General features: G+C 37.2%; 1 protein-coding gene across 2 annotated transcripts in view; it reads right to left on the reverse strand.

Moving 5' to 3' along the window:
* Positions 1–26,146, reverse strand: part of PRKG2 (protein kinase cGMP-dependent 2) — a gene marked incomplete at both ends in the record, with an annotated part of 88,977 nt that overhangs the window by 9,782 nt on the left and 53,049 nt on the right. For both annotated transcript variants that reach the window (XM_079709426.1, XM_079709425.1), the window contains 5 exons: positions 839–961; positions 4,891–5,054; positions 20,825–20,966; positions 23,029–23,118; positions 25,329–25,465. In XM_079709426.1, the coding sequence (XP_079565552.1) occupies positions 839–961; positions 4,891–5,054; positions 20,825–20,966; positions 23,029–23,118; positions 25,329–25,465 (656 nt within the window). The remainder of the gene's footprint in view (positions 1–838; positions 962–4,890; positions 5,055–20,824; positions 20,967–23,028; positions 23,119–25,328; positions 25,466–26,146) is intronic.

The following is a 26,146-nucleotide window of genomic DNA, read 5'->3' on the forward strand; positions in this document are numbered from 1 at the left end:
CCCTCTGGGGGAGCCACAGTCAAATTACAGTCAGGAATATGAATATATGTATTCAATATCTATATATACCAATATATAGATATAGGTATATACATATGGATATATAGATATAGGTATCTCCCAGTGCTTTAAATGAGCTATGAATAAATGCTTAAAAGAACAGGATGATGCCACCTTACCAAGTCTGCTAAGGAAAGGAGGGAAAGCTTTAGAGAATCATTTACAACAGAGCTGAAATTTTAGAAGCATGCAGAAATTTCTGTGGGCAACTCACAGCTAGGTTTCATGTTCTAAATTTACTAAATTTTAAAGCTTCTTAAAAAGTTCAAGTGTGCAAGAAAACTGCAACAAAATGAAGCTTAAACAAAATTCTAGAAGTCTTCTGTTCTCCAATAAATTATTTTTAGTGGTAAGTAGAAATTTGGAGTAATTTAAAATAGGCGTACTTTTTTTTTAATGAGGATTGAAAGAGGACATATAATAACACTTTATCATCGCCACTAATTTTCTCTCAGAACAACAAGGCTGTAAACTACTCCTTTATTAAGCTAGGTTTTGTGGTTCTATTTTCCTCTAACACACAAAGATGATTCTCAATCTGCATCTGAACAATCTGCATCTTTTTTAAACTATAAGAAGGTACTGTGTATTACATGAAGGAAACTCAAACTTCTAGCACAGATGGCAAAATAGAAAATGATTTTCATTAAATATAATTTAACTACATAGAAAAGTACAAAAAGTAAGTATACACCTAACTTTAAAATGTGTGGCAGCAGAAATGAGAAGCCTTCACACCTTCCCCCAAGAACAAGGCGTTTTTAATAGTCATTCTCACCTGCAAAGCCTCCGAATCAAATCCTCAGGTCGTCTGGTTATCTTTCTGGGAAAATCCATTTTTTCAATTCCTTTGAGAATCAAATTGTAGGTCATCATTTGGTCAATCCCAGAAAAGGGTGGGCTAGAGAAAAGCCAAAATAGGACACTAGGACCAGCATCTGAGACACATTTACAACTAAATTTCTTTTCTTTTTTTCCCTCCCTCCCTCCCTCTCATGAGTTGTTTTATAGCAAATCTGGATATATGCTAGAAAATAATTTCATATCACTTAACAAAATACACACACACACACACATACACACAGAGGCAATCTGTCAAATGGTGATAATCACTAAAAAGTAAAATAAAGGGGAGGACAGAGAGTGAGAGAGAGAGGAGGTGTGTTTTTTTTTTTTTTTTTTAGATACAGTGGATAGGAAAAGCATCTCTCATATGTTGGCAGTTGAGCAGAGGTGGGAGTGAATGAGCCACACAGACAAGGGATTCCAAGACAGCAAGTACAAAGGCCAGGAGTCAGGAGTGGACATGGGTCGTTCTTGGAACAGAAAGGAGGGCAGTGTTGCTGGTGGAGTGAGGAGGCAGGAGAGAGTATAAGAGATGAGGGCAGCATGGTCATCTCGATCTAGTGGGCTACAGGAAGGACCTGGGGATATGCTCAGGTCAGGTGATCTAATTTACAGAAGCCAGAGTAAGCTTTTTAAAAATGTGTTGAAAATAAACTGTGACGGTACTAGCAGTGGGGGAAGGCAGGACTGGTAGCCTGGACTCGAACGGTAGTGGTGAAGGTGGTGAGAAATGGGATTCTGGATTATTTCGATGGCATAAAATCAACAGGATTTGCTACTGGGGTGAATGTGGTACGCAGGAGAAAGAAAGGATTCAAGAATGATACTGAAGTGTTTTGACCTATGGAACGGAGCTACTGTTTACTAAGACTGGTGTGGAGGTTAGGCTAGGAGTGTACAGGTTCAGAGCAGGTTCTGAGGAAGAGAATCGAGTTGCATCTTGAACATCCAAATAGAGATGCTAAGCAGACAGTTGCATTTATGAGTCTGACATTCAGGGAAGAGGTTAGGGCTGGAGGTATGATTCCGGGAAGTCATCAGACAGTATCTACGGGCCATGGGGCTTGGTTATCACCCAAGGAGTGAGTGGGTAGGAAAGAGGTCAAGGACTGAAGTAGCCCGATGACCACTGAAGAAGGTCAGGATGACAAGAGGAATCCAGCAACAGACGCTGAGCTGGAGCCTCTAGCATGGGAAGAGAAATGAGAGAAAGGGAGGTCCTAGAAACCACGAAGAGAGAATTTCAAGGCAACTGTTGCTAAGACGAGTAAGAAAGCACTGGAAATTAACCACTGGATTTGGATAACATGTTCATGCATGAACTCTGCTTTTAAAAACACTTTCATACCTATTCTGTTGTGTCATTTAATTTTTGAAAATTAAAGATATTTTCATGAATGACTCTGTTGTATCTTGGTCATGCTTGAGACCTTTGGATACTGAGAGTTCCCACTCTTGGTAATGAACCTGAAACAAGTTCAGTGCACCAACTTTTCAATAATCTATGTTTCACTTGAAAAGAAAATGAGGTAGAAAACAAAAACCATTGCTACAATTCCTTCAACTTATTTATATATTTACAAGTAGGTTGTGTTTTGTTTTGGTTTGGTTTTTTAGTTCTTTTCTTTTACCTCCTGACTTTAGGGAATTTAAATTGAACTTTTCTCACGCCCTACCCTGAAAGCCTTTATAACAGCAATTTTGCACCTTCTTCATGACAGCTCAAGGTCACTTCAGCAACTCCAAGTTATTGAGGATTTTTTTCCCCTTCCTTATTCTCTCACTTTATTTCCCTACTTTTTGTGACAATTTATTCCAGCTGATGAAGACTGAAATGTATATTCTCCAGTTACAAATAGAACTACCATATGACCCAGCAATCCCACTACTGGGCATATACCCTGAGAAAACCATAATTCAAAAAGAGACATGTACCAAAATGTTCATTGCAGTTCTATTTACAATAGCCCAGAGACGGAAACAACCTAAGTGTCCATCATCCGATGAATGGATAAAGAAGATGTGGCACATATATACAATGGAATATTACTCAGCCATAAAAAGAAATGAAACTGAGCTATTTGTAATGAGGTGGATAGACTTAGAGTCTGTCATACAGAGTGAAGTAAGTCAGAAAGAGAAAGACAAATACCGTATGCTAACACATATATATGGAATTTAAGAAAAAAAATGTCATGAAGAACCTAGGGGTAAAACAGGAATAAAGACACAGACCTACTTGAGAATGGACTTGAGGATATTGGGAGGGGGAAGGGTAATGGGAGGCATGGACATATATGCACTACCAAATGTAAGGTAGATAGCTAGTGGGAAGCAGCCACATAGCACAGGGAGATCAGCTCGGTGCTTTGTGACCGCCTGGAGGGGTGGGATAGGGAGGGTGGGAGGGAGGGAGACACAAGAGGGAATGGATATGGGAACAGATGTATATGTATAACTGATTCACTTTGTTATAAAGCAGAAACTAATACACCATTGTGAAGCAAAAAAAGAAAAAAAAAAAAAAGAGCCATTATGAATGTCTTAGAAATGCAGTTGACAAATTTTCCAGGGATGAGGATTTCTTGAAATAGAAATCCTTGTGTCCTGAGACCTTAATCAACTTTATCTCTGAATGACTACCTGGAAATTTTTCTCTTTTTTACTTCAAAATCTTAAGCAATGAATATTTGAAAATGATTACAGATAATATCAAATAATCTTTCATGTGGACAAGGAAAAAGAATGGAGCCATGGGTAACCCAACATTGAAATATACACTGTAAAAAGTTCAAGAAGATTCTACAAAACTCTCCTTTTGTAACGCAGGGGTTGAGACTGGAATCCCCGTCACTGGGCTCATTCCAGCATTTCTTATGCCATTTCAAATGCAAATCCTCCCTGACATCAAGACTGAGAATATTTGGTTGTAAAGGCTTAAAAGAATGACCAAATCAGTTAATGAGAAATGGAGGTAGAAAACCGGAAAGAAAACTACCTGATCTGAATCCTGTGTATACAGCCATGCATTATATTAAAAACTCTTATGTATAAGGCACACGTTTTTAATGAAAAGTGTGTCATATTTAGAGTCAGAAGACCTGAGATTAAATCCTTGATCTTAGGCAAGTAGCTCTCTGACCCAGTTTTCTAATCTATAAGATTTAAATCATAAAATAATCATAATACAAATTTAAATCATAAGATAATAAACAATTCCTGCTTTAACTTCCATACAAGCTTGTGAAAACAAAATTAGATAATACACATGTAAGTGCTTTGTAAGCTGTCAAGGGCTTTACAAATGTGAGGTAATATGTGTGTGTACATGTGTGTGTATAAGTGTGTATGTGTGTGCAGGCAGGTTGAATATTTGGGATCCTGGATTCATTAATACAGCCCTTTAATCGCTTCAGGAATGGCAATCCAATTTTAACTTGTAAAACTCCTGCTGTGTCTTGTCTCTGTTCATTAGCACCTCTAGAAAGCAGTTGACAAGGGGATTAAAATTTAAATCCAGAAATGTTGTCTTCTTTCAGCATTTCTGGTGAATGATTTATTGGGAAGATGGAAGAACACGGCTAAATTTAATTGATCAATGGATTTAATGGAACTATGATTGCTATTTTCTCAACTACAAAAAAAATGAGGAAATAATAACAGCCCACAACTTCAATTTCCTTTCTTATTTTTATGATGGATTCCCCAAACCTTCACACACTTGATATATTATCTATAATAACAGGCCTTGCCATTCTAGGTAAACCATAGCAATTTTGTACTCCTTTCCCGCACCTTCCTGAATCTTTTCACCATGTTACAAGCTAGAAAGCATGTTATATATGACATAATGTGAAGAGGAAAAGGCATCATGCTTAATCAAAAACACTTCCAAAATGTTAAATTCTTAAATCATATATTTTTTATCATTAGTAAGTTATTTTTGCACTTCTCTAAAGAAGAGACAAAACACAAGGTACTTACTTGCCCGTGAGGAGCTCATACACTAGAATTCCCAGGGACCAAAAATCCACACTGAAGTCATGTCCTTTGTTGAGAATGACTTCAGGAGCTACGTACTCGGGAGTTCCACAGAACGTCCATGTTTTCTGTCCAGATCCTATTTTCTTAGCAAATCCAAAGTCAACCTGGAAAAGAAGATCAAAGAAATTTTCAGAGACCATAAAACTCACGTTCTTCTTTGTCTTCCTCTAACTTCTTCAAACTTCTTTCAACACCTCCACCCTACCCTTCACACCACACACACACACACACACACACACACACACACACACACACACACTCCACTGACCCTCTCATTTATTCTTTTGCAGGGCCAAGTGTAAATCTCATTACATTGGAGAAAATTCCATGCACACACCTCTACACCCACGAGGACAAGAGGGATGATTTAGCAAGGAGAGACCCTTACAACCAAGGTGAAGCTCAGGGCAAGCAGACAAGTAACTTGCAACTCAATAGTGGTATTCATTGGCAAGAAAAGAGAAGGGGGAAGTGATAGACCCTTGTGCCCTTTGAGCTTCATCATAAAAGGAAAAAATGATAGCAGAATTGAGAATTTGGGAAAGGGACCGTTGTTGAGAAGAAGAGGGGCTTAAAATTCTGGACAGTCTTTAAAAACCTTTATGCACAATGTCTGCACCCTCTAAATGCTGGCAGTCCAAAGTAAAAGCAAGGATCATCCCATCTCAACTTTGGCTGAACTCTGTACACCCTCAGTCTCTCTCAGGGTGGTAGCACTTGCATTAACTTATTTATCCTGCAAAAATACTGTCAGCACTCACAATAGGCCAGGCTCTGTGCTGCAGATACAGTGTTGACTAGGAGAAGCTCAGAGTACTGGGAATACTTAAACAGATGTGATTAAAAACCTGCCATGTGAGACAGGATATAGTAGAAGATTACACAAAATATAAACTCAAAGAGCCAAAAGACATAGAATTCTGGAACATTAGGGAGAAGATGGTAGGGAAAGACATCATTAAGAAGTAACATCTGAGCTCAGCACTGACTGAGGATTAGGAACTCTCCCAGCATGATGAATGGGTGCTACCCTCTTCTGTCTTTTCAGGATAGGCCCTTCCACTTCTCTGAGACTCTATTCAATGAACTCCGTGAACTGAATAAAGACAGGAAAGAAAGCTGGATCAACAGAAGGCCCGCTCATTAAATCGAGGCAGTGTATATGACTGAAGCCCTGTCCTGCAAAACAAAATTGGTTTCCTTCCACAGGGGCGATTTAGCATGTACTTTTCATCTCCAATACCTAAGATATTATTTTAGTAAAACCACCCTCCACCTCCCTCAAGTAAACAGACACATAAATTATAGCTGGGCTTCAACATGCACATTTTAATAGATTCATTACACATGGACTATCTCAATAATATGGCAATAATCTTGGCTAAAAAAATTAAATAAATCAGGTTAACACATCAAAATAGGCCCTCACCTAAAAAATATGAATCAGTGAACTATAAAATCTAGCCCTCATTTATTTATTCAAATATTAATATTTAAAATATTTGTCATATGTTTAAAAATCTCTTAGAAATTTACCTTTTTACTAAGGCTTTTTAGTATTTATCACATAACAGCAAGGATATCCTTATTAGAAAAAAGGGAATTTAAACAACCTAATTTGAAGTGGGCTTTTACTCTCTTCTTTTATCTACGCAGAATGACTTACAAAGATTGTACCTAAGAGATGGCTGGGAATATTATGAAACTAAAATTTGTAACTAGCTGAAATTAGCATATCTACTTATTCCTCAGATAAAGAACCAATATGAAAATCTTAGCCAATTTTATAAAGACTGAAATTTAAGAGACAAGAAAGCAATGTTTATAATTGCATTTGCATCCATGCATGTATGGAAATATTATATTTTGTTGTTCTGTAACAGCCTTTCAACTCATTTTTTAAACTGCACTTAAGTTTCCCATGTAAGGATGACTGGAAGTTCATTCGATGCTTAGGAGAGCTTTTCTAGTTCTGAAAGTAAGAAATTTTAATTTGAGTACCTGATTTTGCTTTTGTATTTACGTATTGACCCAAAGAGATGGCAATAATTATATTAAGATTTTAAGATTTATGAAAACTTGCCACTTCCTTTATCTCCTTTGATCTTATCAACTTTAGTCTAATCCATTTGGTTGGAGGAAATTGATGCTCAGACCTATTCAAAGTCATATGCCAAATATAGAAGGTCCCAGATCTTCTGATGTGAAGTTCTGTGTATTTTCTATAAAAAATTCACACTACCTCTGTCTTGTACCAGCATGGATACCACCACGAAGCCTCAATCTTTTCTTTAACCCTTTATCTTCTAGTCAATAGAAAGTAAGTTTTTTCCTTTGTTCATTCAATGAATATTTATTGAAAACCATTAGGTACCAAGCACCAGGGTACAGACAAAGCCCCCAGTCTTCTTAGAGCTTATATTTAAGAGAAAGAGGAGAACATGCATAAAAAATATAATATCATATAACCAACAAGGACCTACTGTGTAGCACAGGGAACTCTACTCGATATTTTGTAATAACCCATAGGGGAAAAGAATCTGAAAAAGAATGTATATATATATATGTGTGTGTGTGTGTGTGTGTGTGTATACATGTATACCTATATATAACTGAATGACTTTGTTGTACACCTGAAAGTAACACAACATCATAAATCAATTATACTTCAATAAAACAATCAAAAAATATATCATAGCATATGTAATATTCCCAGATAGTGATATATGCAATGGAGAAACATACAGCAGTTAGGTACGGAGATCAACAGGAATTATACTTTAAATGGGGGGATCAGAAAAGTCTCTCTGAGGAGGTAGCATTTGAGCAGATTGGAGCAGAAATCTGCATGAAATAAGAATGAGAGCTTTGTAAAAATCTGAGCAAGGATGATTCTGACAGATAAAGAGCTAGCGCAAAGGCCCTAACTTTCGGGAACATGCGAGGTGAAGATCAAGGATTGGCAAGAAGGCCACTGTGTCTGGGCCATAGTGTGTGAGGGGAAGTGGCAGGAAGTGAGGGCAGATTGTGGAGAGGTCTAGTAAACCACGGAAAGAGTTTCAGATCTATTTTCTAGGAGGCCACTGGAGGGGTAGCCTCCAGCGGTAGAGAAGGGGTATGCATGGCTTGACTAATGTTTGAAAGGGCTCATTCTAGAAGATAAGAAAATAGACACCTTCCTTTTAAAAATGTTTTTTCTCCTAGCAGAACTGAGTTTTCAAGAAGAATCTCTGGAGAAGCTGCACACAGGTTTTCCCTTGTCTCTATTAAATTCCCATTATGAAAGACAGCTTAAATTATGCTGAAAGCTTAAAAGCACTGTGTCCAAAGATTTTAACAAGCCAGAATGTTATAAGATGTTTCTATATCTGAAGCAATGATTAGTTCATTCAGAAAGAAAAATTAGCACTGTGGCTTGTTGGAGCTGGTATCCAGTAAGTATTAGCTTTTTCCCAGAAGTTTCTCTCTGGGTCAGTAAATTTGTCAGCTACTGGTTCTCTTGGTCACATAAAAAAAAAAAAGATATAAAAGGACCAGTCTAATTAAGCCAGATGATTCATAGAGACATAACATTCCCCCCAAAAAATATTTATGTGGCATTTTTAGGGCCCTTACTTTGCCCAAGTCTAGACAAAGGTAAAGTGGAATCTATATGTCCTATCCACCAACAACTAAGGAGGATTTCATGTCCCTGTGATACTAAGGTCCATCTACTAAAACGGACAACTGTGGATGGCTTCCACTGGAGGCAAGAGCAAGTGAGAAAGGCAAAGGTATGGTACAGATGAGGCCTTCACAGCCACACCCCATTCTTTAGGTGACTGTGGTGACTCACCTGAAATACTTAGAGTGTTTAGTGGAAAGTGGGAATGATAATGGGGAGCTTTGCACACAAGAGAGCAAACAAAAAAACTCAGATCATCGGAGGCTCAACTCACAGGCCGCTGCCTCCTTGAAGCCTCCCTTGAATTTACAGAACCAATTCCTTTCTCTTATGAGGTCCTTTAACAGTTTCTATTCCACAATGACCTCCGCTATGGCAGCACTGTCTAGTTGTGCATGAATAAATCTAGCTCCTGGAGGAGAGGCATTACATCCTATTCATTTTTTACCCCCTACAGCATTTGTAGCACAGCAGATGGTCAACATGTGTTTGATGAAAGAATCTGAATGAAGACAAAACTGTTAACATCTGTTTCAATAAGATGTACATGTATAATCTTCACAACAACTTTATGAGTTAGGGACTATATCTCAATGTTAAAGATGACAAAATTAAAGTCTAGCAAGGTCATGGAGACATAAGATGAGACTGAAACCAGGTTCCAAAGGAACCTTCACATTACAGGTAAATTCATTAGTAAGTAGATTTTTAAGGGAAAAGGAGCAACATAAAAAGCATGTTAGTGGGAAAAGTTTGTCACTTAATAAGTACAGCTAATAACGGTCTGTCAAAAAGAATATAGAGTCAATGATTACTTTTATTTTTCAAGTTAAGAAATACTTGACACATAGAAAATAATGTGACATACATGCAAGTTATAAAGTATGAGAATAAAAACACCCCAGTATCCACCACCAGTTTAATAATTCGAACAGAACCAATGCAGAAGCCCTCTGTGCTCCTTCCATACTGTCCTTCTACCTCTTGCCAAGAGGTCACCATTACCCTGACTTTTTGAGTTTATCATTTGCTTGCCTTCATTTCTAATGTTCCCACATATCTAATATCCTTATATGATATATAGTTCTCATCTTTAAAATTTTTAGATAAATCTTATCTGTTCTTGGGCAAATTGCCTTTTTTCACTTAAAGTCATATTTTTGAAAATAATCCATTTTGCAGTACATTTACATTGCTGTATCATACACCACTGAAAGAACATGCTGTAAATGGTGTAAAGTTTTTGTCCGTTACGCCATGGGTGGAAATTTGTCTTATATCCAATAGCGTGTTATCACACAAAAAGCTTCTGTTAACATCATTTCCCATCTTGCCTACTGGATATGTGTAAGAAGGTAGAATTTCTGGGTCAAAGACATGGTATGTTCAACTTCACTGTTTATTGTCAAATTATTTTCCTTAGGTCCTATATTACCAACCCCTTCACCAACAGCAGTGGTAAAGAGTTCCTATTATCCTACATGCTCACCATCCTTCAGTGACATCAACTTTTATTTTTTGCCATCTGTAAGTATTAAATCACTGTGGTTTTAATTTGCAACCTCCCATTAGCAATTATTTTCAGCTACAGCATTATAATTAGTTCTGATATGTGAGAGAGTTCCCTCCCATGTTCTTGTTTGCCCTCAGAAATGTCTTGGCTATTCTTGGCCTTTGGTCAGTCTGTTTAAACTTTAGAATCAGCTTGCCAAGCTTCATGGAAAGCTCTGCTGGAATTCCACTGGAAGTGGATCAAATCTGCAGATCATTTTGCAAAGTATCGATACCATTAGGATGTTGAGTCTTCCTATTTTTAAACCTAATACATTTTTCTGAGTTAATTAGAGTAATGCTAGCTACTGCAACAAAGATATCCAAGAAAGTATAGAAGCTTATACTCTCCATTAATTTACTTCTTCCTCACATAATGGGTTTTCCTGAGCAGCAGGGAAATCTCCTCCAAGCAGTGGTTCAGGGATGCAGGATCCTTCCATCTTAGGGTTCTGCCAACTTCAAATCGGCTGTGTTCATCGGCCACAAGCCAGAAAGACTGCATAGAAATCAGCTGCACAGATCACCATCAGCCCAGGTCTGACAGCGGTGCAAAGCATGTCACCTCACATTTCACAAGCTAGATCTGTGTCACATGGTCACAACTAGCCACAAAGAAGGCTGGGGTAAGTTTTCTGGCTCTGTGCCCAAAAGAAATGAGAATGAACCTACTAATTTAGGTCTTTTTAATGTCTTTCTATAAATTTGTATAAGTTTCTCAGTAAAGCTTTCACATATTTTTGTCAGATCTATTCCTAGATACATTATATTTATATTGTATAAATATATAGATTATATTTTTATGCTTTTTTTAAATGGCAGTTGTATTCCTATTTATCAGTTATGTTTCTGGTATTTAACCTTACATCCAGCAACCATATTGAACTCTCTGGTAAATTCTAATAATTTGCTGTTACATTCTGGATTTCTATAGTTAATTGTATCACATGGGAAAATAGGTTTTGTTGTTTATGTTCCAATCTTTCTTTTAATTTTATCTGTAACTTTCTGCATTGGGTAGAGCCTCCTATAAAATACTGAACCTCCTGCAAACCAGGAAGAGTTCTCACCCAATCCTAACCATTTATATAGATAATATACTATATACTATATTATATGTTGTAGTAGAGTTGCCCAAATACTTTCTAATCATGTAACTCTCTACTATAACTGTAGTTGTGTTCACTCATTATAGCATTTATCTGTACCGCTTCTTTTTTTCTTTTGATCAGTATTTTCACAGTTTGTTAGTTTTATTAGTTTTTCAAAACATCCTGACTTCATATCCTTTTATATTTTATTAATTCATGTTCTTTTTTTTCCTTCTCTTTTCTTTGTTTTTTCCTCCTTTTTCCATATTCTTAAGTTGAATACTTATCTCATTAATTTTTAGCCTTCTTTATTTCCTAGTTGAAACATTAAAAGCTATAAACATTATTCTATCATTTTAGTTGCAACCCACATGTGTTGATATGTAGTATTCTCTACTGTGCAACTCTGTTTTATAATATTCATTAAAATTTATTCTTCGTTGATCCTTGAGTTATTTTGAAATATCCTTAAATTCCAATGAGATGAATTAAAAAAATTTTAGTGATTTCTTCCTGTTTTTTATGTATTTATTTATTTTTTACTTTAAATTTTTAAAATTTTATTATGGTAAGAACACTTAACATGAGATCTAGCCTTTTAAATTTTGAAGCAATTTTTAAGCCAGCCATACAGTTCTTTTTTTTTTTAACATCTTTATTGGAGTCCTGTTTTTTAAATTTTGTTATTGATTTCTACCTAACATACTTTGATGTCACTGAACAAAACCTTTACGTTCCTAAATATTTTGGGAGCGAAGAGGAAGTGACCTCAATGACTTTTTTTTTTAACAAATTGTTTATTCTGTTGTTTCATATTTTTTATTTATTTATCTTTTGGCTGTGCTATGCAGCATATGGGATCTTAGTTCCCCGAACAAGGATTGAACCTGCAGCCCCTGCACTGGGGGCACAAAGTTTTATCCACTGGAGCACCAGGGAAGTCCCCTCATCGACCTTTCATTCATTCTTCTGTGCTAAGCAGTGTGTTACATCCAGCAGTAAATACCATAGCACAGTTGCTGCCATTATGGGGCTATCAGCACAGATGGGCACAGAGATCATAAAGAAGTAGGCAATAATATCAACATTTAATGTATTTTCTTATACAATACTAAATGTAAGATTAAGGTGTTCTGTTATCACATGAGGTGTATTGCTCACATGAATTAATAGCACAGTCATATAGAACATTTATTAATGAGTGACAGCTGAGATTTACTGGATTACAACCAAGTTTTCTCCTGTGCAACCCCAAGAAGGCTAGCTACTATATAAATTCTGCTTGGGTTGAGAACAAGGTCAGTTTTTAACTCTTTAAGTACTGTCCTACATCTTAATATCACCCCAGATTCATTCATTATAACCAGAAGGAGGACTCATAACCATGACTGCCTTCATCAGCTCTCCCTGGCCTTGAAAGTGAAGAAAAATTTAGGAAGTTATTGGATGGGCAGATGAGAGATGGTAATGTGAGAATATCCATTGTCCTTTAGTAGTATCTGCTAACGTTTTGTCTCCACCTAATACGTTTCCTGATGGAGACGGCTTAGACCAGGTGGGCTCCATGTGGGACTGAACCAGGCTGGCACTCTCGATCATGAATTGGGGAAGAAGAGTAGAATCAAGTCTTCATCCCTCACTACAAACGCATCTTCTGTAATGATCACTAAAGAGCAAACCTCTATAAGCCTCCAGAGAGACACTTTCAAAATGTAGACCTTTCTCCTACTTAGGTCTTTTTTCCAGGCTTTTGCTGGTTACTCTTTGCTGAGGGGAAAAAAGCCTTTCCTTATTGTTGTCCTTAGATATCTGACCTCTCATTGATATTGCCAAGAAATGATAAAGAAAATGAAAACAGCACTTATGAAAATTTGAAGAATGAGACCAAGGTCATCCTTTCAAGGAGTCTTTCATCCTCAAGGACATTCATGTCCAAGTCTGGAGTGCCCAGTGTCCATCACCCAGACATGCATTCCTGATGTGCTGGACCAGGCATTCTCACTGCCCTCACTTCTACTGTGACCCCTTCAGGAACCTTCAAAGGCAGCAGCACTGTTAGGCTGCCAGCTGCCAGCCCAATTCCTATTTTTTTTATATTTGCTGAAACTTGCTTAATGACCTAGTATATGATCAAATTTTGTTCATGTGCAGTCTCTAAATATTGGGAATATCCTACATGCCAATTATATCAAGTTCATAAATTGTGTTGTACACATCTTCTAAGGTTTTAGTGATTTTTGGTCGGAATGTTCTATCAATTTCTGCAAAAGGTGTATTAAAATTTCCAACAGTTGTCCATTTCTCCTTACTAGTTCTGTCAAATTCTGCTTCCTTTTTTTTTTTTCCTTTTTTTTTGCGGTACGCGGGCCTCTCACTGTTGTGGCCTCTCCCGTTGCGGAGCACAGGCTCTGGATGCGCAGGCTCAGCGGCCATGGCTCACGGGCCCAGCCGCTCCGCGGCATGTGGGATCTTCCCGGACCGGGGCAAGAACCCGTGTCCCCTGCATCGGCAGGCGGACTCTCAACCACTGCGCCACCAGGGAAGCCCTGCTTCTTATTTTTGAAGCATTTTGGTAGGTAAATAAAAGATCAGGATTGTTACATTATCTTGGTAAAATTAACCTTCCATCGTCATATGGTAACCCTCTCTTCATATCTTTATGATATGTTGGTATCTTCATTATGATACCAACATAATGAAACCTGCATTTCAATTTGCTGAATATTTCCCAGACACATTCTTTTCTATCCTTTTAATTTCAAACTTTCTGCATCCTCATGTTTTAGGTCTGTCTCTTGTAAACATCATTTTTATTTTTGAAATCTATTTGACAGTGTTTGGCTTTTATCTGAAGAGTTAAGTCTGTTTACATATGTTAAATTTCTTCCTACTTTCAATTTGTGTTTTCTCTTTGATTATTTTTCTAGGTTTCCTTTTCTCCTTTGTTGCCTTCTTTTAAAATGATTGACATCTTCTCCCACTTTTATTCCAATTACACCTACTCTCAGTTTACCTGCTGCTGTTGTTCAGTTATTTAGCATTTTCTCACTTTTAATACTACATAGTAGAGTGAGAATTGTTACTTTATACCATAATTTTGAAAGATTTAACCACACGTTTACCATTTTTCTATAGTCACCACTCCCTGTTGCATCTCAAACCCTTCATCAGGGATTTTTCATCTCCCTTAAGCACATCCTTTTGTAGGTGGTTAACACTCTTTATCTTTGTTTAAAAATGCCTTTATTTCACCCTTCTTGAAAGATAATTTCTCTGGATTTATAATTCAAGTTTGTTGTTATTTTCTCTCAGAATTTTAAAGCTATTATTCCACTGCATTCTGGTTTCCATGGCTGCTGTTGAGATGTCAACTGAAAGCCTAATTTTTACTCCTTTATATGTAAACTGTCCTTTCTCTTTGGTAGCTTTTAAGACTTTGCTTTTGTTCTGCACTTTTGCCACTACAATAGCCAACATCCAAGACAGCCTAAATGATTCCCTTGTCCTGGTATTCAGAGGTGTCCTCTCTCAAATCAGGGCTGGCCCCGTGTGGCCAACAGAGTACAGTGGAAGCACCAGTGTGGGACTGAGAGTAAGTCTTAGAAGGCAGTGTAGCTATTCCTCCGTCTCTTGAATGACTCATTCTGAGGGAAGCCAAGCTGCCACGCCATGAGGACGTTCAACCCAGAAAGAGACTCATATGGAAAAGAATTAAGACCACCAACTAACAGCCAGCACCAGTTTGCCAGCCAGAGGGGTGAGTCACCTTGAGTGTGGATCTGCAGCCTTAGCCGACACTTGACAGAACTTCCTGAGAGACCCTGAGTCAGAACCAACCAATCGCACTACTCCCAAACCTCTGACCCACAGAAACTGTGAGAGATCATCCACGATCCTTGTTATTTTAAGCCATTAAATTTTGGAGTGATTTGTTACACAAAGACAGAAGCTACAATAAATACAATTTGTCTCAGTTGGGATTTGTTGGGGTTCCTTTACCTGATGATTGGTATTTTCTATAACTTCTGGAAAATTCTCAGCCATTATTTCTTTAAATACTTTTCTCTCCTTCTCTATATTTTTATCTTGGACTCCAATTGAACATTTTAAGAACTTCTCACTCTATTCCCCAAGTTTCCTAATTTCTTTTATTTTCCATTTTTTGTGCCTCTGTGCTTCATTCTGTGTAAATTAGTTTATCTTTCAATTCACTGATTTTTCTGTTCACTTGGGAATCATCCACTATTTAACCTTTCCATTACATTTTTCAAATTGATGTATAATTTATAAGCAATACAATGCACAGATTTTTGGTGTACAGTTCATTGAATTTTGATGCAGATTATACTCATGTAACCACAACCACCATATATAGTCAAGAGACAGACACTTGCATTATCTCAGAAAGTTCCCTCATGCCCCTTTCCAGTCAAATGCTCCTCCCAGAGGCAAGTGTTGCATTAATTTCTACCACCTATTCTACAATAGATGTAATCATAAAGAGGGATAGTCTTCTGTGTCTGTCTTCCTTTTGCTCCACATAGTTTTTAAACTTCATTCATATTGTTGCCTGTAGTAATTCTTTGCTTTATACTGTTGAGGAGAGTTCCATTGATGAATATACTACTATATGTTTATACATTGAATTGATGATGGGTATTTGGGCTCCTTCTGATTTGGGGGCTTTCAGGAAAACATTGTTATGAAGATTCTTGTCCAAGAATTTTGAAAACACGATTTCAATTTTCCTGGATAAATAACAAGGAGTGGAATTTCTACTAAGGAGTGGAATTTCTTATTGTAGAATAGGGGTATGTTTGACTCTATGAGAAACTGACAAATTATTCTTCAAACAGTTTATCATTTTGCTTTCCCACTCAAAATTTAGGAAAGTTTCCTCACCAACATTTGGTATTGTCAATCTTTTAAATTATAGTCACTCTAGTGGATGTGATATGTCACATCTTTGTGGTTTTTATTTGTGTTTCCTAAAGACTATTGATATTGTCTATTGATCATGCCTATGTCTTCTCTTGTAAAGTGATTTTTCAAGATCTTTGATCATTTTTAAAAACTGGGTTGTTTGTCTTTTATTACTGAGTTCTTTATATATTTCTGGACACAAGTCCTTTGTCATGTAATGATATATTGCAAATATTTTCTACTAGTTTATGGCATGACTATTCATTTTCTTAACAGTATATTCTGATGATGAGAATGTTTTAATTTTGATGAAGTCCAATTATTGTGGACTGCATGTTTGTATCCCCCCTCCCCAAATTTATATGGTGAAACCCTAATCCTCAGTGTGATGGAATTTGGAGGTAAAGCCTTTGGGAGATAATTAGGTCATGAGAGTGAAACCCCCATGATGGAATTAGTACCCTTATAAGAAGAGATAGTAGAGAGCCCTCTCTCTGTGTGTCTCTCTCTGTGTCTCTCTCCCATGTGAAGAAAAGAGGAGACAGCTCTCTATAAGCCAGGAAGTTGGCCCTGACCAGACACCAGATCAGCCAGCACCTTGACCTTGAACTTTCCAGCTTCTAGAACTAAATAAATTGTTGTTTAAGCCACCCAGTCTATAGTATTTTTCTTATAGTAGCCTGAACTTTTCAAGCTTACTACTACTTGTGTTCTAAGAAATCTCTGCCTAGCCCATGTTGTGAAGATATTACTCTATGCTTACTTCTGGGTGCTTTATAGGTCCATGATCCATCTTGAATTAATTTTTTTATATGGTGTGGGGTGGGAGTCATGTTCCATTTTTTGGCCACGTATATCTAATTGTTTCAGCAATACCTGTTGAGAAGACTGGCCCTTCCATTTTTTCTAAAAATCAGTTGACTGTGTATGTCTATTTCTGGACTTTATTCTGTTAGATTAAGTAATTTGTCCTTACACCATTATCATACTGCCCTGATTACTATAGCTTTATAGTGAGTCTGACATCAGATTATAAATTCCTCAATTTTGTTCTTCTTTTTTCAAAGTGGTTATTGACTCTTCTAAACTGTGTTTCTGTATAAATTTTAGAATAAACATCTCAGTTTCTAAAAATGGCTGCTCCAATTTTTATTGCATTGGCCTTAAATCTGTAGATCAACTGGACAAGACTGAACATCTTATGAAATACTGAGTTATATGATTTATGAACATAGTGTATTTTACCATTTAGTCATTTTTCTGTCAATAAAACTTTGTAGTTTTCAATGTAGAGGTCTTACACATTTTTACACATTTAATTTATTTTATGTTTTGATGTTACAAATGGCATTTTAATTTCATTTATAAATATTTACTGCTAGTATATAAAATTTAAATTTTTATTTGTATATTGACTTTGTACCTGTAATTGTGCTTAATTTACTTATTCTTTCCAGAACTTGTTTGTAGATTCTTCATTCTTTTCTACATAAACAATCATGTTGTCTGCACATAAAGACAGGTAGCTTCTTCCTTTCTAATCTTTGGCCTTTCATTGCTTTTTTGTGTTCTATTTCTTTTGCTAAGACCTCTGTTACGATGTTGAAAAAAAGTAGTGAAAGAAAATAATCTTGTTCATAATCTAAATGGAAAATATTCAATATTTCATTGTCAGGTATGATGTTAACTACAGTTTATTCTTCAGACCTTATACAATAAAGAGTGCTTTGAAATGAACAGCTGTATTAATATGGATTTCACCCAGTGTGGTTCCCTATTTTCAAGGTTTGAATGTCTGTTTCTTGTTGCTCTCCAATGCTTTCACACATTTTTATACATATATTATAATTAACCTCAGCAAGGAGATTAGTCCAATGCAAGCTACTCTACCATTAATGAAAACTTCCATTGAATATCTAATTTCAATTATTATATTCTTAATTTCTTAATAGAAGTTTTATTTGTTATTTTTTTTCTAAACATGTTAAATCCTTTTTGAGAGTCTCTGTTCCTTACTCATTTGTTAGTCCCTCTCTTACTTTTAAAAGACTTAGATGTATTTATTTTACATTTTGTATCTGATTACTGCAATATATGAGACTTTTATGTGCCTGCCAAATAATGCTTCTGGCACCTTTTTTCCTCATGCATATAAACATTATTTTTTAATGTGAGCTTATATTCCCTGGAAGTTTATCTCTGGGAGTTCTCTGTATCCTGAGTTGAGAGAACATTCTTCCAGAGAGAATATACATTGATTCATGGAAACTTGGGCATGCTACCAACATGGATCCATTTTCATTTAAATTTTTTCTTGGGGCTCTCCATCCTTGAAGACTGGGCACCCAAAACCCCATGAAGACCAGCCTGTGGCCAAGTATTCTTAGACTCTTTTGTTCCTCTACCAAGAGCCCAATAATGAGAAAAGCATGTTTTCTTGCATGTACTCTGCCTTTAGACATTAGATTTTTCCCCTGTTTTCTATTTCTCTGAGAGTACAATCTGTATGATTCCTGGCTCTTGAGAATGTTCTCTGATTCAACTTTCCACACTGCCCAGGTCCAAAGCTTGGTCTCCTGTTCCCAGAGCATACAGCAATTAAAATAAAACCTCTAGGCCACCTAGGATTGCTGGGTGCCCACAAGACAGTAGCTTCAATGTTTGAGTTCCACCCTTCACTACTGCCCAATTTTGGTTCTTGGCCTCAGGGGGCTCCCAATGCTGTCTTATAAAGTCAGCCAGGCATATAATACTGCTTTTCATGTTTCCTCTAGTACTTGAGACATTTTGTAGTAAGAGAATTTCAATATATCTGGTTTGATATATAGCTAGAAATGGAAATACTCAACATTTACTTTTTAATTTCTAAAGGCTTTAGTTATTACTCTTCATTTAGCTGGTTGTCAAATGAGTTAGCTGATAGATAACAATGGCTAACAGAAGAGATGGTTATGGACGTCTATGCCTATAAATACTGAATATACTACCTGATTTCTTAAAAATGGGTATGAAAAGAAAAAAACAAATATCGTACTTTAATGCATATATGTGGAATCTAGACAAATGGTACAGATGAACTTATTTGCAGGGCAGGAACAGAGATGCAGAAGTAGAGAACAGACATGTGTACACAGTGGGGAAGGGACAGTGGGACGAATTGGGAGATTAGCATTGACATGTATACACTACCATATGTAAAACAGATAGGTAGTGGGAACCTGCTGTATAGCACAGGGAGCTCAGCTCGGTGCTCTGTGATGACCTAGATGGGTGGGATGGGGGTGGGGTGGGAGGGAGGTCCAAGAGGGAGGGGATATATGTATACATATAGCTGATTCACTTCATTGTACAGCAGAAACTAACACACATGTGTAAAGTAACTATACTCCAAAAAAAAAATAATAATTGAGTAGAAAAAAAAGAATTTAATGGATAATCTACCTCCTTCATGATGGTTTTACTTCTAGAATATTCCAAAAGGTTTTTCTAAAGAGCTGTAAGAGCATAGCCAATGAAGGAATTGTGAAGGAGACAAGTGATTAAGGCCTTGTGTTAGTATCTTACCAGTTCCCAAAGCTGTCTTTCATGGATAAAATAAAGCTTGAATGCATCAAAATGTTTCTTGGAAGTTAGCCAGATTTCACATGAAAGGACTTACTTTACTCCTTCACTATGGAGAGAAATCACCTAGCAATTACACATTGTGAATTTAATTCCTAAGGTTAAATTGAACACTATAACATGTGGATGATAAAACCCATCTCATCAATTGTTAAATATATTAACTGCAAAATGTTTATTTAGCACAGCTTTACACTCTAAATGGTAGCTATTATTATTTCCATATAAAAACAAGTTCTGTTATTAGAAACTTCTAATATCTTTGTAAATGTTAAGTTCAGAGATGGTTTAATGTCCTTGAGCTCCTGACAAAATGGACTCAGGGAAAATTCATCCTGGGTTCCCCATCCTGACGAGGTTCCCTCCTGAGATCCAAAATGCCTGCTTTCTACTATTATGACTGCCCAGTTCTCTTATAGTTTTGCACCAGAAGCAGTTTACGTGACAGGTAGCATTTTTTTCTGTTGTGCGACATGCAAGGGGATTCACGTTAGGCATGCTATCCATTACAAAGATGCATGGCAAGGGAAGTCTCTGTCCTCAAGGAAACTACAGTCTTGTGTTCTGATTCTCAACCCTGGTTGTACCTCACTCACAAATATTTTTTTAAACTACCAACATTCGTATGTGTATCTTTTCCCCCTCTACAGACAGTGGCTGTCTTGGGACAGAAGCCGTACTATCTTCTTTCCTTATTCCTCATAGCTAATCCCTATATGTAGCAGGAATTTATTAAAACCCACCTGAAATTATATAAAAATGCTAACAAAATCCAATTTTAAAGGCATTCTATTATTTGAATCCTTAGTAGGAGTCACAAATATGGTTGAAACCTTCAGTGCCTAGGCCAAAAAGAATGTACTTGTAGCATCGCTCCCTGTGTTAAGTGTGCTGATTTCAAAGGCCATATCCCCCAGAGTTAAAATAACAAATGTACCAAAATTAAAAGAGAATTGCAACTGTAACACAGCTTTGTGTTTAGAAATATCTCATACGATACTGTAAGTTGCAGAATTTGTCTTACCAATTTAAGATAGCCCTCAGCATCTAGAATTAAGTTTTCTGGTTTCAGGTCTCTGTAGATAATGCCTAGTCGATGCAGGTAATCAAATGCTTCTGTCACACAAGCAACGCAGAACTTGGAGGTGGGTTCATCAAAGCTGCCTCTGCAATGAAATCATTTTCCCTCTTAATACTCTAGACACACATCCTTGTTGTAGATTCTAGGTGTCAATTATTATATAGTAAATTTATGCAATATAAACGTTTTGTATGGCATTAGCACTAAAAAATACTTCATGCTGCCAATTAATTAGACCACTGATTATAAAGAAATTTAGGGGGATACTTGATGCAAACAAGAACCACTTCACTAAAATTAAAGTGTCTACATCCAAACAATTGTTTCTGGCAATCATATATGAACATATAAAATGGAAAGACAAGAAAATAAGACTTTTCAAAGACATCTCTGGCAAACTCTGGGGAAAACTATTTCAATGGAGTGCTTGAACCATACTTCTCCATTTGATTGCTTGACTAAAAATGACTCAAGTGATCATTTTCGTTTCCTGTTTGTATAGCTTGTAACAATAACCCATGTAGAAACGGGGTCATAACTCTTTCCTATTTAGTGCACCTTGATGATATTAGAGTTGCCCTGTGTCAGCACTGTGTGTAGGTTTACATACTGAATTATTAAAATGTGGTGGTGATTTGCTGCATGGTATAATAGAAGGCTGTGGCTTTGGAATGAGAGAAACTGGTTTTGACTCCTTCTTCCACTAACTGCGTCCTTAGGCAAGTTGTTCGGCTGTTCTGAGCCTCAGATTCATATCTGTAAAATGGGTTTACTACTGACTTAACAAGACTGTTTTATGGATCAGGTAAAGTGCCTAACACTAGAGTAGGAACTCCCACCTCTAAATAGATTCATATTTTCTAAAAAGATTTGGATATGAAAGCAAAGATGGAAGACACAAATGCTTCTGCAGGTATCATGCAAGTTTCCTCAACACTTCCAGGTTTCCCCTATTCAGATCCATCCAACCATATGTTCCTAGTACAACACATGAATCTCTACTCAGATGCTCAAAAGTCTCTTATTACCTAGGTCAGTGATTCTTGACCATGAATGCACATTAGAACTGCCTGAAAGGCCGTTAAAAATCATTTTCTGGACCCATTGCAGCTGAACCAAATCAAAGCCTTTGGCATTAGGGCCCAGCATTTTTACTTTGTAAAAGCTCCCCATGAGACTGTGACGTGAAGCCAGGGCTGAGAACCACTAAGCCAGGGAATGCTGTCTAAATGTTTGGCCTGGCATTAACTTCCACAGCCTAATGCAAAGCCATCTTCCCATCTCCTTTTCTGCTGCCCTTGTCCTCTATTCAAATTCTGCTCTTACTCAGCAAGTTAAGACACTTAATCCTATCCTAACTTTCCTGCGGTTCACCTACCTCTCTGCCTTTCCAAATTTTATCTTTAGAGTTTAGCTCAAGTCCTTCCTTGACCATGATATTTTTCTATCTTTCCTCTTCTCCAAGCTCACTATCCACAACACTCATTGGACATTTAGTTACAAACTGCCAACTTCTTTGTCATATTTAGTTTTCACGTTAAATAATGAAATGTTTTAGAATTGCACATTACATTATCTCCCAAAATAAAATCTAAACTCATTGGAGGAAAACATTATACTTTGAGGGGTTAGAACAGTTTACTTTGTTTAGAAAACTCCCACACTGTCTACTATGGAGCCCTGTAGTAGGTGGAGCTTAGTAAATACCTGTGGTTTTGATTGTGTGGAAATCACCCCTTTTGTAAAACTGAATCTTTGCAGACATTTCACTCTGCCTTTCAGTCCGGGCTTCACCACTCTCCACCCCTTTCATCATCTCTCTTCTCAAGATTCAGAATTAGTAACATCTGGGGTTATACTTACTCTGCCTCATACTAACCATGTGGCATGGATGGTTCACACTCTAAGCCTGGGCTTCTTTAATCCCTAATATGAGAATGACAATAACTGCTTTACAGGGTGCCTATTACATGATTATAATGTTAGCTAAGAAAATATCACTATTACTACTTTTTTATCAAGTGATAATACGTTCTTAGACTCATTTCTTAATAACTTTCTTCATGCCTCTTTAGAAGATCATGAACATAGCATCTTTTAGATGACACAGGAGACAAAAGTTATTGTTTATTATTCTTTTTCATTACCTGTCTCTTAATATACTCCATAGCTCCCCACCTAAGCAGGCCTCCAGAAGCATGTACACATACTTATTGTCCTTGAAAGTGCGATATAATCTGTGAAGATAAAGAAAAGCACAGTTATTATTAGAAATCCAGTTTTAAAATGTCTTCCAAGTTTCTTAAGAGCATCATCAATAACACTTTGGAAGATGGTCCTCATCTCCTTCCAAACACCCTCCTGCTACAGCAGGCTGCTCCCTGAACACTCTGATCTTTCTTCCTCCCTTACTTGTGCCCCTGTTGACCCCTTTACTTGGACTCCTCTCCCGCTACCCACAGACTGAATTCTTAATCTCAGTTTCAATGTAAAAGTGTTATCCATCCCTCAAGGCCAAGCTCAGGGTCTTCCTTCCTGAAAAAGCAGTTCATTAACCCACCCACTAGATATGGCCTTTCCTTCCTCCACAGACAAAGAGACCTCTGCATAGTCTCCTTTAAGATCTGCCTTGTGTAACACTTATTCATGCCCATGTCTTATGTCCTCTAGTTGGTCTCAGGAAATAGACTCTGAGACAGAAATCTGTAAGCAGCAAGTTTAGTGGGGAATGCTCTTGGGACCAACACCCACGGGGGAGGAAGGAAGCAGACTTGGGCAGAGGGAGAGTTGGGCTATGACCTAATTTTACAAAAGCCTCAGCTTCAAGGAGCTCTGCCATCACTGGATGCAGGATGTACCTGGAGAAACAGTATGGTCTTGGGCCATGTGGTTCTCTTCACCTTAGATCAACAGCTGGAGAGGGAATGAGCTAGAGTCCCCAGCTGGCAAGACTCCCAGAAGCTGGAGGAATGAAAGCCTCAGTCCAGATGTGGGATCTGGGCATATTTCAACATTGGATGAAAGCAGTTTCTGGGTCTTACTCAAGAGATGTCCTCATCTCCCTAGCACCACGCCCAGGCTAATGCAGACAGCAGAGCAGCCATATCACATACAGACAGCAGAAGTAATCTAGTAAGTGGTTCAGTGTGGGCTCTGGATCCAAGCTGCCTAGGCTTGAATCCCTGATTGGCCGTTTATTAGCTAAGCAACCTCAGTTTTCTCCTTGTTTTTGTTCAATGAGGACAATCATAACATTTACCTGTTTTATTATGAGGATCATAACAGATACATATATTCATTTGATTACATGTTGATTACATATTATTGATTACATGTATTAATTTATTTTATATACAATATAAATATAAAATAAATATAAATTATAATATAAATACAACATATTTTAAATAAATATATTATATATAGTATATATAAGATATTTTTAAATTTTTGCTTAAAAAACTGACTGGCACATGTTACTTTCTCAACAATAAGTGCTGCCATTAATGTTTATTCTTAATATTATTATTGCCCTACTCTATGCCAGACACTTTACAAAGAGCTGGAAATGAGAAAATGAATAAAACCTAATCCATGCCCTGAAGCTGCTCATGATAGTTTTTAATGAATTACTGATTAAAAAGGGGGGAGGGGCACAAAGTCAGACAAAGATAATTGGATGACTCTATTGCCGGCATTGCCTGGGTTCAGACATTTTTTATCTTGAAAACAAATGGGTCTGAGAATATGGATGGGCAGAGAGACTCTCTCAAGGCATTTTGATCAAAAAGCATAGATGCTACTCATTATAGAGGCACTTTACATCACCCAGAAATCTCTAAAGCTACACTCCAGGAGCATTAAGACAGGTAGGAAAAAATATGCCTTAACTGGCCTACACCACTAACCCATGAATTCACAAGAGAGCCATGGCCTAGAATAATACATTTCTCTTGCAAACTCTGGTGATAGCTAAAGAAAGCAGTAACTGTAAAGGCGGTGGATCTTCTGGCATCTAGTCACCACTAGGACCAGCTCCTCAACAACCTAAATATGTCCAGATGCCACTTCTTGTCGAAATTCAACAGCAGCACATCCCCTAAGGGGTTCTGGAAGAATTCTTGCTTCCCAAATTCTGCATTGGGTCTGAATTCAATAAGCAGTTCAAATTATTGCCACAATAATTTTATATTCACACACACACACACACACACACACACACAAACACACACATACACCCCATACGCTTTCCTGAGATTTATCCAAGAATAAAAAAATCTGGACTCTTGACTTCAGATCTCAAACTTCTAACATTTTATGTGTCATTGCTGTGACTGGGCTGGAGAATTCAGAGCGGGGCCTCTTCTTCCTCCTCTGTCCTCTCGCATGGAAACACTCAAAAGGAGAGCCTAAGATGCTAAGTTCTGGGAGCGAAATGCTCGCTTACTTCACGATGAAGGGGGAGCACAGCTCTTCCAGGATCCTTTTTTCTGCGTAGACGTGCTCCTGCTGTTTCGTGTCAACTATGTGCTTTTTCCTTATACACTTCATTGCAAAAGCAACATTCTCATTTTTTACCTTAACCTAGGGAAGAAGAGAACAAGCCCTCAAAATGAACTACTAGGAAAGATTTGCAATATCTAGGGACATGTTAACTAATGAGAGTTCGAATTCTTTCACATTTAAATAGCATGTAAGCTTTTAACCACTTATCCCTCCGGGAACTGAATTTTATCCAGGTGTACCCACTTCCTTTTCACTGTAATTTCCAAAAGAGTTCACGTATCTGGAACATGGCTCTAGAATGCTTGTATTGAAACAAGAAAAATACTCTAGTTAGAAGACTGAATGTTTAGAAATCTCTTCAGTTTTGAGTATGTGACATGAAAAACTTTGGCCAGAATTGCCAAAAATTGTTCTTTCTTAATAGTCACTTCTTTGAGTTTCAAAACAAAACATACTAAATCAAGATTCATATCTGCACAATCCAACATAATAGCCACTAGTCACATAAGGTTATTAATTTTAAATTGATTAAAATTAAAAATTCAGTTCCTCAGTTGCGTGATCCAAAAGCTCTCCAGCCACATATAGCCAGTGGCTACCCTACTGGACACACAGATACTGAACATTTCCATCAGTGCAGAAAGCTCTGTTGGAGATCATGCTCTAGATGGACAAACAGGATTTTCCCTTAAAAGGAAATTTTTAAAATTTAATAAGCATTCAGTTAGACTTTTAAAACTCCATTAGCAGCCTATATTT

Source organism: Hyperoodon ampullatus (assembly GCF_949752795.1).
Source record: "Hyperoodon ampullatus genome assembly, chromosome: 1".
In the NCBI taxonomy this organism is placed as follows: domain Eukaryota; kingdom Metazoa; phylum Chordata; class Mammalia; order Artiodactyla; family Ziphiidae; genus Hyperoodon; species Hyperoodon ampullatus.